Source organism: Myotis nattereri (genome assembly GCF_964212035.1).
Source record: "Myotis nattereri genome assembly, chromosome: 1".
Lineage (NCBI taxonomy): Eukaryota > Metazoa > Chordata > Mammalia > Chiroptera > Vespertilionidae > Myotis > Myotis nattereri.
The window spans coordinates 40,825,252-40,842,424 of NC_138075.1; the positions used below are offsets into that span (position 1 = coordinate 40,825,252).

General features: G+C 39.2%; 1 protein-coding gene across 1 annotated transcript in view; it reads left to right on the forward strand.

Moving 5' to 3' along the window:
• The window catches only part of TXNDC16 (thioredoxin domain containing 16), a 93,475-nt gene that overhangs the window by 57,165 nt on the left and 19,137 nt on the right, over nucleotides 1-17,173 (forward strand). Inside the window, exons 15-18 of the mRNA XM_081113230.1 lie at nucleotides 10,199-10,367; nucleotides 11,321-11,457; nucleotides 14,659-14,743; nucleotides 16,688-16,826. Of these exons, the coding sequence (XP_080969356.1) occupies nucleotides 10,199-10,367; nucleotides 11,321-11,457; nucleotides 14,659-14,743; nucleotides 16,688-16,826 (530 nt within the window). The remainder of the gene's footprint in view (nucleotides 1-10,198; nucleotides 10,368-11,320; nucleotides 11,458-14,658; nucleotides 14,744-16,687; nucleotides 16,827-17,173) is intronic.

Below are 17,173 nucleotides of genomic sequence, written 5' to 3' on the forward strand. Positions count from 1 at the left end.
ATTCAGTCATTCAAGGCATTTGTTGAGTGCCTACTCTGTGCCAGTTACTATTAAATATTATTAAATAAATACTAAATACTGTTAAATAAACATTTCACAGATAAGGCCCAGTCTTACAGTGTAATCAAAGAGCCAGGCTCTTTTTATTTTAAGTATCCTATGAAACTTGACCCAGTGGCAGGAAAATAAGAATCCAAGGAATGGACTTTTACTCAAAATGCCTATTCCACGATCCTATTAGAGAGAGAGAGAGAAAGAGAATGGATTAGGATAATGTTTTGATATCATTTGAATAAGTTAGAATGTATCATGCTTCCTATCTATAATATGACTTTCTCCTACTGTTTTTCTTGTAAATAGAAGCTATTTTAGTTGAATAGGTTTATTCTTGACTACTATTTGAAGGTACTCACCATTTAGTTTTGAGGGAAACTAGTTTACGTGCTATTTCATTATTTAGTAAGTTTCTATGGGCAGGTAGCCTTTTACTGAGCTCACTGTACTTAGCGTATTACCTTACATTGCACAATATCTGGGGGTGTGTTTTTTTAAATCCTCACCTGAAGATATAGTTTTATTGGTTTTAGAGAGAGAAGAAGCTGGGGGTGGTGTGTGTGTGTGTGTGTGTGTGTGTGTGTGTGTGTGTGAGAGAGAGAGAGAGAGAGAGAGACATCAATATAAGAGAAACATTCATCAGTTGCCTCCTATATGTGCCCGAACTTGCAACCTAGATATGTGCCCTGATTGGGAATCAAACCTGCAGCTTTATGTTGTACAGAACGATGCTCCAACCAATTGAGCCACCTGGGGCCAGAATATCTGGTTTCATTAATTGTTGAATAAATGAATAACCTATTATAGTAGTTTCATGAGTTTTGTTTTATTTAGTGAAAAGTGTGTACAAGCTATTTATATATTGGGGACTTTGTGAACTCAAGAAATTGATTCCAGAAAGTCAGTTCTAAATAGAGCATGTTCTGTAATAATAAAAACATCAGAGATTTTCAAAAATATTTCTGAACCATTTCTTTATCATTCATTTCCCAACCACAGTTGATTCTACTTTTGATTATTTCATTACCCAAGTGAGGAGATGATTAAGTCTTTAGTACTTTGAGTACTGATCTTTTAAATAAAGAAAATTCTCTTATTCTCTTTTAGGTTATCCTTTGTAGTTGCATTCTGTGGGCAGATTTTTTTTTTTTTAATATTTTTTATTGATTAAGATATTACATATGTGTACCCTCTACCCCCCCTCTCCCCGCTCACCCCCTCACCCCCCCGTTGTCCGTGTCCATTGGTTAGGCCTATATGCTTGCATATAAGTCCTTTGGTTGATCTTTCCCCCTTGCCCCCACCCTCCCCTACCTTCCCTCCAAGGCCCGACAGTCCAATCAATGCCTCTCCGTCTCTGGATCAGTCCTTGTTCATCAGTTTATGTTGTTCATTATATTCCACAAATAAGTGAGATCTTGTGGTAATTATCCGCTCTCCAGTTCCATCCATGCTGTGGCAAATGGTAAGAGTTCCTTTTTCTTCTTCCTCTTCTTAAAGAATACCTTTCAGCTTTTCATATAATGCTGGTTTGGTGGTCATGAACTCCTTTAGCTTATTCTTATCCGTGAAGCTCTTTATCTGACCTTCCATTCTGAATGATAGCTTTGCTGGATAAAGTAATCTTGGTTGCAGGTTCTTGCTATTCATCTCTTTGAATATTTCTTGCCACTCTCTTCTGGCCTGCATGGTTTCTGTTGAGAAATCAGCTGACAGTCGGATGGGTACTCCCTTGTAGGTAACTGACTGTCTTTCTCTTGCTGCTTTTAAGATTCTCTCTTTGTCTTTTGCTCTTGGCATTTTAATTATGATGTGTCTTGGTGTGGTCCTCTTTGGATTCCTTTTGTTTGGGGTTCTCTGCGCTTCCTGGACTTGTAAGTCCATTTCTTTCACCAGGTGGGGGAAGTTTTCTGTCATTATTTCTTCAAAAAGGTTTTCAATATCTTGCCCTCTCTCTCCTTCTGGTACCCCTATAATTCTGATGTTGGTACGCTTGAAGTTGTCCCAGAGGTTCCTTACACTATCTTCATATTTTTTGAATCTCTTTTCTTTATTCTTTTTCGGTTGGGTATTTTTTGTTTCTTTGCATTTCAAATCTTTGACTTGATTCTTGGGATCCTCTTGTCTGCTGTTGGAGCTCTGTAAAGTATTCTTTATTTCAGTCAGTGTATGCATAATTTCTAATTGGTCCTTTTTCATGACCTCCATGGTCTCACCATACTCCTTGAGGGATTCATTAAATTTATCGGCGGTTTCCATAAAATTCTTGACAAACCTTATAAGCGTGGCCTTGAACTCTATATCCAGTCGTCTGGCCTCCTCCGTTTCTGCCAATTGTGACCTGTTTCTTTGTCTCCGCATTTTGGCTGCTTCCCTGTGTTGATAGAGTGGCCTGCGCGCCAGGTGTCCTGTAGGGCCCAGTGGCTCAGCCTCCCCAGTTACCTGGGGTGGACACTCTTGGTGCACTCTTGGTGCCTTGCTTGTTGTAGATCACTGGGAGGAATTGACCTCCAGGCCAATTGGCTGTGGGAAGCAGCTGTGTCTGAAGTGGGAGAATGGACCCCCTCTGACCACTGGGTACAGTGGCTCCTGGATCTAAGGAGGTGCTAATTCAGCCCCTGCCTGAGGCCACACAGCAGGAACTACGAAGAGGCTCAGCTGTGAAGCAATGCAAGCCGCTGCGGGGCCTTGGGCCTTCTCTTGGAAGTTCCGGGTCTGGCTGGCCTGGCTGCAGTTAGGTAATTATCAGGTTGCAAAGTTCTGGGGCATTCACATGCAAAAGCCTCTGCCGCAGCCCGGGTGGGGCGGGGTCTCAGGGAGTCAAAGGGCGTGGAAAGAAGCTATGGCTGATTCTCCACGCCCGGAGTCGCGCGTCTCAGTGTCCCGGCAATGGCTGCAAGCACCTCCGAGGGAAATCTGCCCCCAAGTTCGCCCGCTGCCGCCTGAGAGAGCAGCCTCTCCCCGTATGAGACCTGGGTCCCCAGAGACTTCCCGGAACCGGAGATCAGAGCAGTCGGGAGCTTGTGATTCAAAAAGATAGCCGCGTCCTCAGGTGCCACCCCCTTTCCGCGCGCGCGAGCCGCCGCGTACCTCTGCACTCAGCCTCCGCAGCTCCTCTGGCTCTCAGCGTGCTTTTCTTTTCTTCTAGTTGTAGAAATTACACTCAGCCAGCCTTCCTGTTGTTTTGGACGATGTTTGCTCCGTCCTTTGGGCTAATTTTCAATTGTTGTGGGAGGCGACTATTTCCCGGTGTTTATCTATGCCGCCATCTTAGTTTCTCTGTGGGCAGATTTTAAGTTTCCTTTTTTTTAAGCTACTTTAGCCTTATTGGGAATTTATTAGAAGAAAGGAAAAGGAGGGTGGTGAAATATAAACCATAATAAAATAGCAATTGGATAATGTTCCTGAATAATAGAATTATCTCCTCAGCCCATTTGACTAGTTAACAAATGAACATGGAAAGATTCCCTTACTTTCTTCTCTATTCATGACCAAATAAAGGGACTATCTGACCCCTCAATGCAAGGACTGTGAGTTGTATGTGGTTGTAGGATAAAAAAGCAGATTACCAGTCCAGGACTTGATTATCTTTTACATTTAGTTTGTTATTAACAATTCTTTTAGTAATTAGATATCAGATAAATGGACTTTTGGGGGCTTAATGTAGAAATGCATTAGTATAGGTAACTATAGTGTTTTGTATCTATGTTGAAGCCTAAACTATAACTTTTTAAACTAGGAAAATATTGTAATATTTTGGGCATTTAGTTCTGCAAACTTTCACATTAACTACTTGGGGAAAAGTCACTTTTCATCTCTTAATCCAAGACAATGAAGATTATTTTAGACTCAGTCACAAGGTGGCAGCAAGTGTCAGGTGTTGATACTTACATTGTATCTGTAGCTAAGAGAATCTGTTTTTTCCCCTTCTTTAAATTAAGAACTCTTTTTGAAATTACTGCATTGATAAAGTGTATGGGATATAATACTGCAGGCATCTTAGAATATTAGGTTATTCCAGTTGAAACATGATTAAATATTGGAACCATTTTATAGGAAGGAAAATTTTAAATTGGCAACTTTAACATAGGTAGCCTTACAGTGTTTAATGATATGTATCAATATCCTTTTTTCAGTGTCAAAGATAACATCAAAATTTTTCAACTTGGACTGCAGGGACAATAACATTCTTAGTGGTGGTAGATTTGTTGAGGATGTATATTGAAGGCAAAGAACTGCATTTGTAACAGCACTATATCCCTTCTTGGGTGCCAATATATAATACTAGAAGCTCGATGCACAAAATTCATGTGCGGGTAGGGTCCCTAGGCCTGGCCAGCTATCAGGGTTGATGGGGCCTTCCAGTTGCCAGCGGGGGCCTTTCTTCATTCCATGCCACCCCCTGGTGGTCAGCGCATGTCATAAGAATTATAGAACTCCCGGTCTCCTGGTCCAACTCCTGTAGGAACACTTTGCATATTAGCTGTTTATATCTATAGATGGTACTCTATATTAACAAGTACCACTAGATATTTATTGACTAAATAATTATAATAAAGGATAAGAGAACTTTGTAGAGAAATCACTTAGCAGATCTAATTTTAGAAGGAATAGGATTTACCTTTGTTTATATGGTCATGTAGTATTCAGGTATTAATATATATTAGTGTAAAATTTAAAATTTGTTCATGAAGAAATATAAGGTACATTCCATAAATTTTTATAAGGTACATACTATGTAATCAACATTGTACTAGGCAGAGGAATATAGTGTTGAATAAGATAGATTACATCCTGCCTGTATTGTCAAACAAATTGCTAACATTAAATCTAGTGATAAATTATCACATCTGTGTTGTATAACCTAGAATCATTTAAAATATAAAAGTGAATTTTTAGTATTAAAAATTTTTGGTGATAAAATACTAAAGTATTATATTCACAGTTTTAGTTGTTATACAAAGAGTCCTTTGATCTAATATATTGAAGTTTCTTTCTTTTTTTTTAAAAAAATAAGTCTTTATTGTTCTGATTATTATAGTTGTTCCTCTTTTTTCTCCCCATAGCTCCCCTCCACCTGGTTCCCACCCCACCCCATGCCCTTAACCTCCCCCCCCCTCATTGTCCTTGTCCATAGGTGTTTGATTTTTGTCCAGGCTCTTCCTGCACCCCCACACTCCCTTCCCCTCGAGAATTGTCTGTCCACTCCCTTTCTATGACCCTGATTCTATTATATTCACCAGTTTATTCTGCTCATCAGATTATTCACTTGATTTTTAGGTTCACTTGTTGATAGATATTCATTTGTTGTCACTTTGTTGTTCATAATTTTTATCTTTACCTTTTTTTTCTTCTTCCTCTTCTTAAAGAATACCCTTCAGCATTTCATATAATACTGGTTTGGTGGTGATGAACTCCTTTAGCTTGTCCTTATCTGTGAAGCTCTTTATTTGACCTTCAATTCTAAATGATAGCTTTGCTGGGTAGAGTAATCTTGGTTGTAGGTTCTTGCTAGTCATCACTTTGAGTATTTCTTGCCACTCCCTTCTGGCCTGCATAGTTTCTGTTGAGAAATCAGCTGACAGTTGTATGGGTACTCCCTTGTAGGTAACTGACTGTTTTTCTCTTGCTGCTTTTAAGATTCTCTCTTTGTCTTTTGCTCTTGGCATTTTAATTATGATGTGTCTTGGTGTGGTCCTCTTTGGATTCCTTTTGTTTGGGGTTCTCTGTGCTTCCTGGACTTGTAAGTCTATTTTTTTCACCAGGTAGGGGAAGTTTTCTGTCATTATTTCTTCAAATAGGTTTCCAATATCTTGCTCTCTCTATTCTTCTGGCACCCCCATAATTCGGATGTTGGTGCGCTTGAAGTTGTCCCAGAGGCTCCTTACACTATCTTCACATTTTGGGATTCTTTTTTCATTTTGCTTTTCCAGTTGGGTGCTGTTTGCTTCTTCGTATTTCAAATCTTTGACTTGATTCTTGGGATCCTCTAGTCTGCTGTTGGATTTCTGCTATTATTCTTTTTTTTAAAAAAAAAATGTTTTATTGCTTAAAGTATTACAAAGAGTAATACTTTTTCCCCGCCCTTAACAATCCCCTGGCCTACCCCACCTTCCAGTGTCTTATGTCCATTGGTTATGCTCATATGCATGCATACAAGTCCTTCAGTTGATCTCTTACCCTGTCCCCCTCCCGCCCCCAAACCCTCCCCGGCCTTCCCGCTGTAGTTTGACAGTCTGCTTGAGGCTGCTCTGCCCCTGTATCTATTTTTGTTCATAAGTTTATAATGGTCTTTATTATTCATAAATGAGTGACATCTACATGATGGAATACTATGCTGCTGTAAAAAAGAAGGAATTCTTACCATTTGCAACAGCATGGATGGAACTGGAGAGCATTATGCTAAGTAAAATAAGCCAGTTAATGAAGGAAAAATACTACATGTATATTATTCTTTATTTCAGTCAGTGTATGCTTAATTTCTAATTGGTTCTTTTTCATATCCTTGAAGGTCTCACTAAATTTCTTGGAGGTTTCTAGAAGATTCTTGAGTAACCTTACAACCATGGTTTTGAACTCTATATCCAGTAGTTTGCTTTCCCCCATTTCTTTCATTTATGACCTGTTTATTTGTCTCCTCATTTTGGCTGCTTCCCTGTGTTGATAAGAGTGGCTTTGTGTGCTAGGTGTTCTATAGGGCCCAGTGGCTCAGCCTCCTTAGTCACCTGAGGTGGAAGCTCTTGGTACACCCCTTTGTGGGCTGTGTGCACAGTCTTGTTATAGTTAAGCCTTGATTGCTGTTGGTATCACTGGGAGGAATTGACCTCCAGACCAATTGGCTGTGAGGACCAGTTGTGTCTATGGTGGGAGAACTGCTGTGATGGAAACACCCTTTTGGGGCAGGACTTGCTTCAGTGGGGCTTTGGTGCTCACTGAATCTGCCCCCTGAGTGTGTCTCATATGGATTTGAAGAGTTATAATCTGGTGTGGTCTCACACTGACCACTGGGTACACTGGCTCTTGGATCTCCAAGGAGGTGCAAAGTCAGCCACTGCCTGAGGCCACCCAGCAGGAGCTACTGAGAGATCTGCAGATTCCTCCTCTTTGTTTGGGGTTTGGAGGTGCCCAGATGAGGTGCAGTTGTGAAGCAGTGCAGGCTGCTAATGAACCTTAGGCCTTCTTTGGAAACTTTAGGGTTCTTTGACCCAGCTGCAGTTTGTTAGGTTTTAGATTGCAAAAGGCCAGGCCTTTCATATGCCAAAGCCTCTGTGCACAGCTTGGGTGGGGTTGTAAATTAGGTGGGGTGGGGCCTCAGGGAATCACGGGCAGTACAAACAGCAATGGTTGCCCATCGGCCCTGCCCCAGATAGGTCCCTGAGTCTCTGTGTCCTGCGCCTCCCATGCAGGAACAATACACGCTGCGAGCACCTCTGAGAGAAAGCCACCCTCATGTTCCGGCCCGATGCCAGACAGTCCAGTTTTTCCCCGTATGAGTCTGGGTCCCCAGTGTCTCACCCAGAACTGGAGTTCAGAGCAGTCGGGAGCTTGTATCTCCCTCCTGATTGAAAAAGACCTCAGCATACCCAGTTGCCAGCCTGTTTCGCGGGCCTCTGCACTTCCGCACCTCTGCACCTCCTACCAGTCTAGATGCTCTTTTCTTTGTCCCTCTAGTTGTTGAACTTCCACTCAGCCAGCCTTCCCGTGGTTCTGGATGATATCCATGTTGTCTTTTAGTTGTAGTTTTGATGTGGCTGTGGGAGGCAGCAAGTTCAGGTGTTTACCTATGCTGCCATCTTGGTTCCTCTCTATTAAAGTTTATTTTGTTAGAATTTACTCATTCCTTTCACAGCTGAATTGTGTGGTGCCTGTTTTATTTGATTTTTGATCTCTTTCTATCTAGCGATTTACATATTTTGAAGATTTTTACATATCCTCCTATATAATAAAGAGGTAATATGCAAATTGACCATCACTCCAATGCACAAGATGGCTGCCCCCATGTGGACACAAGATGGCCAGCAGGGCAGGGCAGTTGTGGGCGATCAGGCCTGCAGGGGAGGACAGTTGGGGGGGACCAGGCCTGCAGGGGAGGGCAGTTGGGGGGGACCAGGCCGGCAGGGGAGGGCAGTTGGGGGGGACCAGACCTGCAGAAGAGGGCAGTTGGGGGGGGGCCAGGCCAGCAGAGGAGGGCAGTTGGGGGGGGACCAGGCTGGCAGGGGAGGGCAGTTGGGGGCAACCAGGCCAGCATGGGAGGGCAGTTGGGGGTGACCAGGCCTGCAGGGGAGGATAGTTGTGGGTAGCCAATCTGGCAAGGGAGGGCAGTTAGGGGTGACCAGGCCATCAGGGGAGGGCAGTTGGGTGTGACCAGACTGGCAGGGGAGATGAGTAATATAGACACAGTCCCTTTTCTCAGGGAGCTTTCTTGGTAGAAACAGACATTCATCAGGTAACCACACAAATGAGTATATAATTACATCTATATAATAAAAGCGTAAGCGACCGTTATGGGTCACTATGATGCACACTGACCACCAGGGGCCAGATGCTTCATGCAGGAGTGTCCCCCTCATAGTCAGTGTGCTCCCATAGGGGAGTGCCGCTCAGCCAGAAGCCAGGCTCATGGCTGGCGAGCGCAGCGGTGGTGGTGGGAGCCTCTCCTGCCTCTGCGGCAGCGCTAAGGAGCAGCAAGCCGAGCGGTAAGGAGTGAGCACATGGTTGGTAATGAGCAAGGGGTCCCGGACTGCGAGAGGGTGCAGGCCAGGCTGAGGGACCCGTCACCCCTTCCCCCACTGCACGAATTTTGTGCACCGGGCCTCTAGTAATAAAATAAAGAAAGGAGCATGGTTCTATCAGTGCATAGGAACCTGCTGTAGATCAGGGTGTCCAGGCATTCTTGAAGTAGTCATACATGCAGAGATATGAAGGGGTGAGAAAGACCAAACTCGTAAAAGTTGGTGGGGGTGGGCTGTTAGCAAAATAGATTTGAGTTTTGAAAAGACACTTCTAGTTTCAGTGTAAAGATATACCCAATTCAGGGAGATGAATTAGAAGCGTACTGTAGCTACCCAAGGAGAAATAGTGAGTACTGGTAGTAAAGAGAAATGGATAGATAGAAGGGATATTTCAAATGTAAGTGGTAAAATTGAAAGGCTATGCCAGCCGTGGGCAAACTACGGCCCGCAGGCCGGATAAAACAAAAAAAAAAGACCGTACCTTTTTATGTAATGATGTTTACTTTGGATTTATATTAGTTCACACAAACACTCTATCCATGCTTTTGTTCCGGCCCTCCGGTCCAGTTTAAGAACCCATTGTGGCCCTCGAGTCAAAAAGTTTGCCCACCCCTGGATGCTGATTGATTTGATTAGCCATGGGGGAATTAGGAATGGGCAGGTGAGAAAAATGTTATTTTGTTTTTTGAGTTGTACAAGAATGGCAGTGTTCACCAATATATACAGGAAGGAAACCGTATTTGGTTTTAGACATACATACTGAATTTGAGGATGTTTTCACTCAAACAGAAAAAGGTAAGTCAGTAAGGATATATGGGTCTGAAACTTTCAGAAGGAGCCTGGGCCAATGATATAAATTTAAGATTCATTATATTGGCTTGGCAGTGGTTTTTGAGTTTGTCTAGGACAAGAGTGTAGAGCAAATAGAGAAGGAAGAATAAATTGAGCCTTGAGGAACGCCCATCTTACTGGCAGAGAACCTGCCAAAGGAACAAAAAGGAACAGCAAGAGAAGTGGCAAAAAAGCCAATAGGGGAAGGTGTTGCAAAAAATCAAGGGAAGAGAGTGTTCCACAGCAGTGTTTGATACTGCTGAGAGGTTAAAATAAGAATGGGCCCTAATTGGTTTGGTTCAGTGGCTAGAGCGTCGGCCTGCAGACTGAAGGGTCCCAGGTTCGATTCCGGTCAAGGGCATGTACCTTGGTTGCGGGCACATCCCCAGTAGCGGGTGTGCAGCAGGCAGCTGATCGATGTTTCTCTCTCATCAATGTTTGTAACTCTGTATCCCTCTCCCTTCCTCTCTGTAAAAAAATCAATAAAAAAAATAAGAATGGGATATGAAAATATTGACAATTTTTAACAACTGAGTTTTCTACATTAATATTTATAAAACGTGCATTTTCCTTCTAATTAGGCACACCCACTATGCTGCTTACTAGAATAAACTGTGCAAATTGGCCTGATGTATGTACTAAGGAAAATGTTACTGAATTTCCTGTTGTAAAGATGTACAAGGAAGGCGAGAGCCCAGTATCTTATGGTGGTATGTTAGGAACTGAAGATCTCCTAAAATTTATCCAGCTGTAAGTATGCAGCTTCACCCTAAGATTTGTAAGCGTTTAGGTCTATAAAATTTCTAATTACCACATGTTGTTGACACACTCTGAATGGATTAAGATGGATACTAGAACGGAAATCACAGGCTGAGCATTGATGAGTGAGCTCATCCACATACCATCACTTTTGGGGAGATAGAAATTTTGTTTAATGAGAGTGATTTTTTGTTTGTTTAGAATAGCATTTGTCTTTATTTTGTTGGATGTTTATCCTGCGGCATATAGTCTTTTCTAAGTTCAGTATTTTTATTTTTTTACAAGCTGAAAAGTATTTAAAAATTTATTTATTAAATTGATTGGAGTGACATTGGTCAACATGAATATAGGTTTCATGGGTGGGTTTCTATGTTACAAGATCTGAATATTGCACTGCATGCCCACCACCCAAAGTCAAATCTTCTCCTGTCACCTTATATTAGGACCCCCTTCTCCCCAACCCCCTTCCCTCTGGCAATCACCACACTGATGTTTGTGTTCATGAGTTTCAGTTTTATATCACACACATGAGTGAAATCATATGTTCTTAGCTTCTTCTGACTTATTTCACTTAGCATAATGTTCTCAAGGTCCATCCATGTTGTTGCAAATGGTGCTATTTCATCCTTGCTTATGGCTGAGTAGTATTCCATTGTGTATATGTACCACGTCTTCTTTATCCACTCCTCTATCATGGGACACTTTGGATGTTTTCATGTCTTGGCCACTGTGAATAATGCTGCAATGAACATAGGGGTACATATATCTTTGCAAATACATGATTTGAAATTTTTCAGGTACATACCCAGGAGAGGGATTGCTGGGTTGTATAGTAGCTCTTTTCTTAATTTTTTGAGGATGTCTGATTGCTTTCCATAGCTGGTGAAAAGTGTTTTTAAAAATTAATTTCATATATATATATATATATATTCATATTCATATAGCAACAGGATTTCATGTCCAGTGAACATAACATCTATACAAGAAGCAGAAGAATATTTAACTGGGGAATTATATAAAGACCTGATCTCCTATTCTGGTGTGTCAGTACTGGAACTATTTAGTCCAACCATGACAACAGGTAAGTGGAATTGAATTTTAAATTATACAATACTTCGTTAAAAACTCATTGACTAGTTTTTTTTTTTTTTAAAGAATTACTATCTTTTTAAATTACAGAGAACTCATAGAGGATTTTGAAATACAGAGAAATTTGAAGAAAAATTAAAATCTATAATCTAATTATTTGGAGTTGCTAAATTTTAATGTAATTTCTTCCCTCTTTTTCTGTGTACCTCTTTATTGCATATTTCTATATGTCTTCCTGCTTTCACTTCTTTTGGATGTATACCATAAGTGAAATTTCTGGGTCATAAGGTAATACGATTTTTAATTTTTGAGGAACTATCATACTGTTTTCCATAGCGACTGCACTATTTTACATTCCTACCAACAGTATTAAAGGATTCTAATTTCTCCACATGTTCACCAACACTTGTTATTTATTTATTTATTTTTTAAGTAGCTATCCTGATGGGTGTGAGGTGATGACTCATTGTGGTTTTGCTATGCATTTCCCTAGTTGTGTGATGATTAGTGATGTTGAGCATCTTTTCATGTGCATGTTGGTCATTTGTACTTCTTCGGGAAAATGTCTGTCTATTCAAGTACTATGCCCAGTTTTAATTGGTTAATGGTTGTTGAGTTGCAGGAGTTCTTTATATATTCTGTTTATTAACTCCTTATCATACACATGATTAACAAATATTTTTCTCTCATCCATGAGTTGCCTTTTCACTCTGGATTGTGTCCTTTGATTTTTTTTCTTTTAAAACAGTTTTTACTATTTAGATATTTTCGTGCATGAAATGAGGTTAGAGGCCAACTATTTGTCTAAGTAGTTAACACTGTTTTCTTCTTTTTTGATTCTACCATTCCTTTTTGTGAGTCTACCATTAGCATATTAAATACATCTATATGTGTGTTTATATGTCTGTTTAAATGTTTTTTGTTTTGTTTACTTATTGATACTTAGTCTATTATTTTTTATTTTTTTAATTTTTTTTATTATTATTAGTTAAGGTATTACAAATGTGTAATCTATTAGTTTTTAATGTATGTTGGGTTAATTTTAAAATACATGATTGGGTCAAATCTCTTATTTGCCTTTTTTATATATTTTTTTGCATTTTGACTCTTTCAGGTGAACATTGGCTATTTACACATATTGTCTATACTTATTTGAATATCTATTGCTTATTTTATGCTTCATTGGTATTTCTTTTTTGTTGTTGTTAACCCGAGGATATTTTTTTCCATTGATTTTTAAAGAGTGGAAGGGAGGGATGAGGGAGAGGGAGAGAGGGGGAGGGGGAGAGGGAGAGGGAGAGAGAGAGAGAGGGACAGAGAGAGGAGGAGGAGGAGGGGGAGAAGGAGGGGGAGGGGAGGGGGTGGGGGAGGAAAAACATTGATGTGAGAGAGACACATCGATTAGTTGCCTCCCGCAAATGACACACAAACACACACAAACGTGCAACCCCAGGTGGTACGCCCTTAACCTGACCAGGAATCCAACCCATGACTCTTAGACCCTTTGGTGCAGAGGCTGATGCTCTACCACTGAGCCACACAGGCCAGGGTTTTGTTATTTTTTCTTTGTTTTTTTCCCTATATGTTGTATACTACTTTTGGTTTTATTTTCCCCAAGGGTAAAGGTGATATTTAAAACAAAAACAACTCATATTGGAATCTATAAAATTAACCATTTCTCTGATTTGGGGAATATTCTTTTAAAAGAAAAGTTTAGAAATAAAAATTTAATAAGTAGCTAATAATATCTATTATATACAAATATAATGATAAACATAGGAATCTTTTTCCCATACAAATATCCTTAAAAGATTTCATTCATAATTTGAAATACATCTTAAATAAAAGGAAAATAAGAAGGGGGAGGTTCTCTAGATAAATGGTAAGAGTATGTGATGAAAACACTAAAGCTAAGGATTTTATTACCCAGTCAAGTGGCTATCCATATGCAAAGGCAGAGAATAACATTCTAAGCAATACTATTGGTTAGAAAATGTTCCCAATGTGTACCCTTCCTTTAAAAGTTACTGAAAGACACATTCTTATGGAGCAAGAAATAAAGAGTAGGAGTTTAAGAAGAGAGAAATTTTGATATTAAAAGAACTGTATAATCTGACACTATAAAGACCTATATAAGTAAAATTAATTTATGTAAGCACTGTGTCAAAGCTGAATGCAAAAACATTAATTTGAAATGCATCAAAAATAAGATCAATTAATTGATGGGTGGAGGGATGGATAGATACACAAGTATATGTTAAAGCAAGTGTAGTTAAATGCTAATGGTAGAATCTAAATGGCCAGGTATATCATTGTTCACTGTAGAATTCTTTCAACTTTGCTATATGTTTGAAAATATTCATAATGATATGTTGCGATGGAAAAGATTTCTGAAAGAGAAATATATCAAGGGAAAAAAGCTTACCAATAATGATAATATGAGCCTATAATATGAGACCAAAAAGGCTCATATAGAGAAAAGGACTATAGAAGAAATTAAAAGCATCCTCAACTGCCATAAGAGGAATATTCCCCAAATCAGAGAAATGGTTAATTTTATAGATTCCTCTTATGGCAGTTGAGGATGCTTTTAATTTTGAATATCTGTATTCTAACAAATGAGAAAAAAACTGTTACACAAATTAATCAAAGTTCAGAAGTAACAAAAACAGATTATAGAAAATAAAAAAGAAGACATAAATCCTTCCTAATTGCAGAACCCTAACACAGACATTCTAGAGAACTAGAATTTCCAGTCTTCTATGCTTGTCTATGCAGATAGCTTCTTTTAGATTTTGTGATTATAATGTGTATATCATTTCACATACCAGCTTCTCTTTCCAAGCTCCATACAAGAAAGTTGTCTCCATTTATCCTGCCTTAGAAGTAAATTTTAAAAAGCAACAAATATTTATTCAGTAAATGTGTATGATTAGAGTGCTGTAAATCTTACAAATTTAGAGTACATTTGTTTAGGGAACCATAGTTGTAGTACATCAATTTACATTTCTGTCATAATCAAATATCAAAAGAAACAGACTTATTTTAAAACTACTATGTTATATAAGATCTACACTTAAATATTTATTATAATTAATTAATAACAAAGTACTCTCCATAAATCTCTTCATCAGTTGAGTAGCACACATAATTTTAAAGATTTCTTTTTTTGGTCTTGTCTGTGTATTTTTAGCACAAGAAGATTTCACTGAAGCAGGAAAGTACCTAAAAGGATGTGTTATCACTGGAATTTATTCTGAAGAAGATGTTTTGATACTGTAAGTTTATTGGTCTTCTAATTTTAGGAAGAAGTTTGCAAAATAATATATTGCTTGGCTTTACATAGTTGACAAAGAAAATAGGGCAGAAACATTACAAGTTTTAATTTTCTTCTAGGAAAATCTGGGAAGTACCATGTGGCTATTTAGGATTTTTAGATACTCTTTTACATTCAGCTAGTGCCCCCAGAGGAGCAACCTTGGATTCATATTACTTCATTTTCCTATAAAAATTGTTCTCTTTGGGTTCTGTAGTTTTTTTAAAAAAATATGTTTATTTAATTTATGCATTTAAAAAATATATTTTTATTGAGTTCAGAGAGGAAGGGAGGAGAGAGAAATAGAAACATCAATGATGAAAGAGAATCACTGATTGGCTGCCTCCTGCACGCCCCCTATTGGGGATTGAGCCCACAATCCGGGCATGTGTCCTGACCAGTGAGTTGGTTCATGGGCTGATGCTCAACCACTGAACCACACCAGTCAGGCTGTTACCTGCAGTTTTAATTTTTGCAATTGCTGTATTTTGTGGGGTGTGTGTGTGGGGGGGTACTTCTTGAGTGTTTGGGTTTTGATTTGCCATATATATAAAAATCAGAGTTTTTTCAGATTTCGCCCAGAGTTTTAATTGATGCAACTATACCTGATAGTTCTACTTAATTTTAAGTTAACTGCTACCATACACTTAATTAGTATTTTTTAAAGCCACTTAAATTGCTTTATTTTAGAATTTGGGTCGCCTGTGAACTACCAAATATTGGAGAGGGTGCAGGCCGGGCTGAGGGACTACCCCCACATGCACAAATTCTACCAAATATTTCAGTTGCTGCAGAATGAAGGACAACTGAAAATTTGGAGATGATCACATTCTGCATAATGGCTCATTTTCAGGTGCAAGTGGAGTTAACCTCAGGAGTTTATCTTTCTTACCTTCTCACTATGATATTCCTAATTGTTATTTCTGAGCTTAAATCTTTCATGCTGAACTGGTGACATATACTCTAAATGATTAAGCTCCTGTTCTATCCATGAAATGAGTAATTTTAAAAAAATACTGTATTAGATTTTTAGGAATTATGAGACCTAGTCAGTCACCTGACACATGGACAACCGCCCACTTTTCTGCTATCTTTGTGCATTTAATCATGGCCCAAATAACTAAATCAGTCATTTTCAGGGTGTGTTTTGTTTATAACCCAACTGGTCAACTAAGAGGGTTTTGCAGGTAATCTGAAGGCTGGCCTCTCTACCAATGTGTATATTAATCTAATGCCTGTATTTTATTCTAACAGGAGTTTTTTACATGATATAAATGTAACTATATCACTGGTAATTTCACACAAAGCATTTTTTTCCTATTTAATTTAGTGATTTACTTAGCAAAAGTAGTGTCAGGAGGGAACAGGTTTGGGCTCTGTTACAGTGGAGACAGACCGTGTCTGGAGAACCTCAGTTTGAATTCTCTCTCTGCTATTTATCACCCTCCAAGTACTTACTGGTTTCCTCTTCTGGAAGCTGGGGTTAACAGTGGCTGCTTTATAGGGCTGTTCTAAGGGTTAAATGAAAACTTAACTAAAAGCATCTGGTGTAGTGCCTGCAAAGAGTAGATTTCTAATAAATGCCCCTCTCCTTGCTCAGCAGTATGGTGAGCAGTCCAGAAAGTTTGAGAGCTATTCAATGTGTTCCTAATCCTGTTTAGACATTTTCTTGATGGATAAGTTTTCTAGGAAAAAAAATCTGGGCAGATTATTATCTGTTGCTTTCTTTCAATCTTGGTCGTCAAGGCTACAGAAGATAAATTTGTCTATAAATTGAGTTATTACTTCCTTGGTAGTAGGACTTCCCATTTGCTGCCTTCCACTGTGACTCCTTGGCCTCATTGTTTATGTTTTTGATGACTTGCTATTATTTAGTTGAAATTTTTAAATATATATTTCTCCATAGGTCAAATAAATATACTACAACTCTTCCAGCCCTGCTGCTTGCCAGACACAAAGAAAGCCAAGTAGAGAGCATTCCATTGGCCAACACCCATGCGCAAGAAATAGTTCAAATAATAACAAATGCATTACTGGAAACATTTGTGAGTATATTTTATAATAAGGATGTTATTTGAAATAGGGATATCTAGATGAGTTAAAGGTAGTTTATTTTAATACGTGATTTTCCAGCTTTTATTGGCATATGGCATGATGTTTGTGACAGAGGATTCATTGGGTTGCTGTTTTATTGTTCACTTATTATGCATGAAGCTTCTCTAGTCCACTGCCTAAAGTTTCCATGTCTTTGGTTTATTTTTATTTCTGAGACCAGTGTGGCTGATGGCCAGTTGAAGTACTTAATCTAGGCTGAAACTTGGTATAAAGCACATGGATTCCGGAGAATCAGACTGCTCAGCTTCAAATCCTTGGCTTGATTACTTGCTGGCAG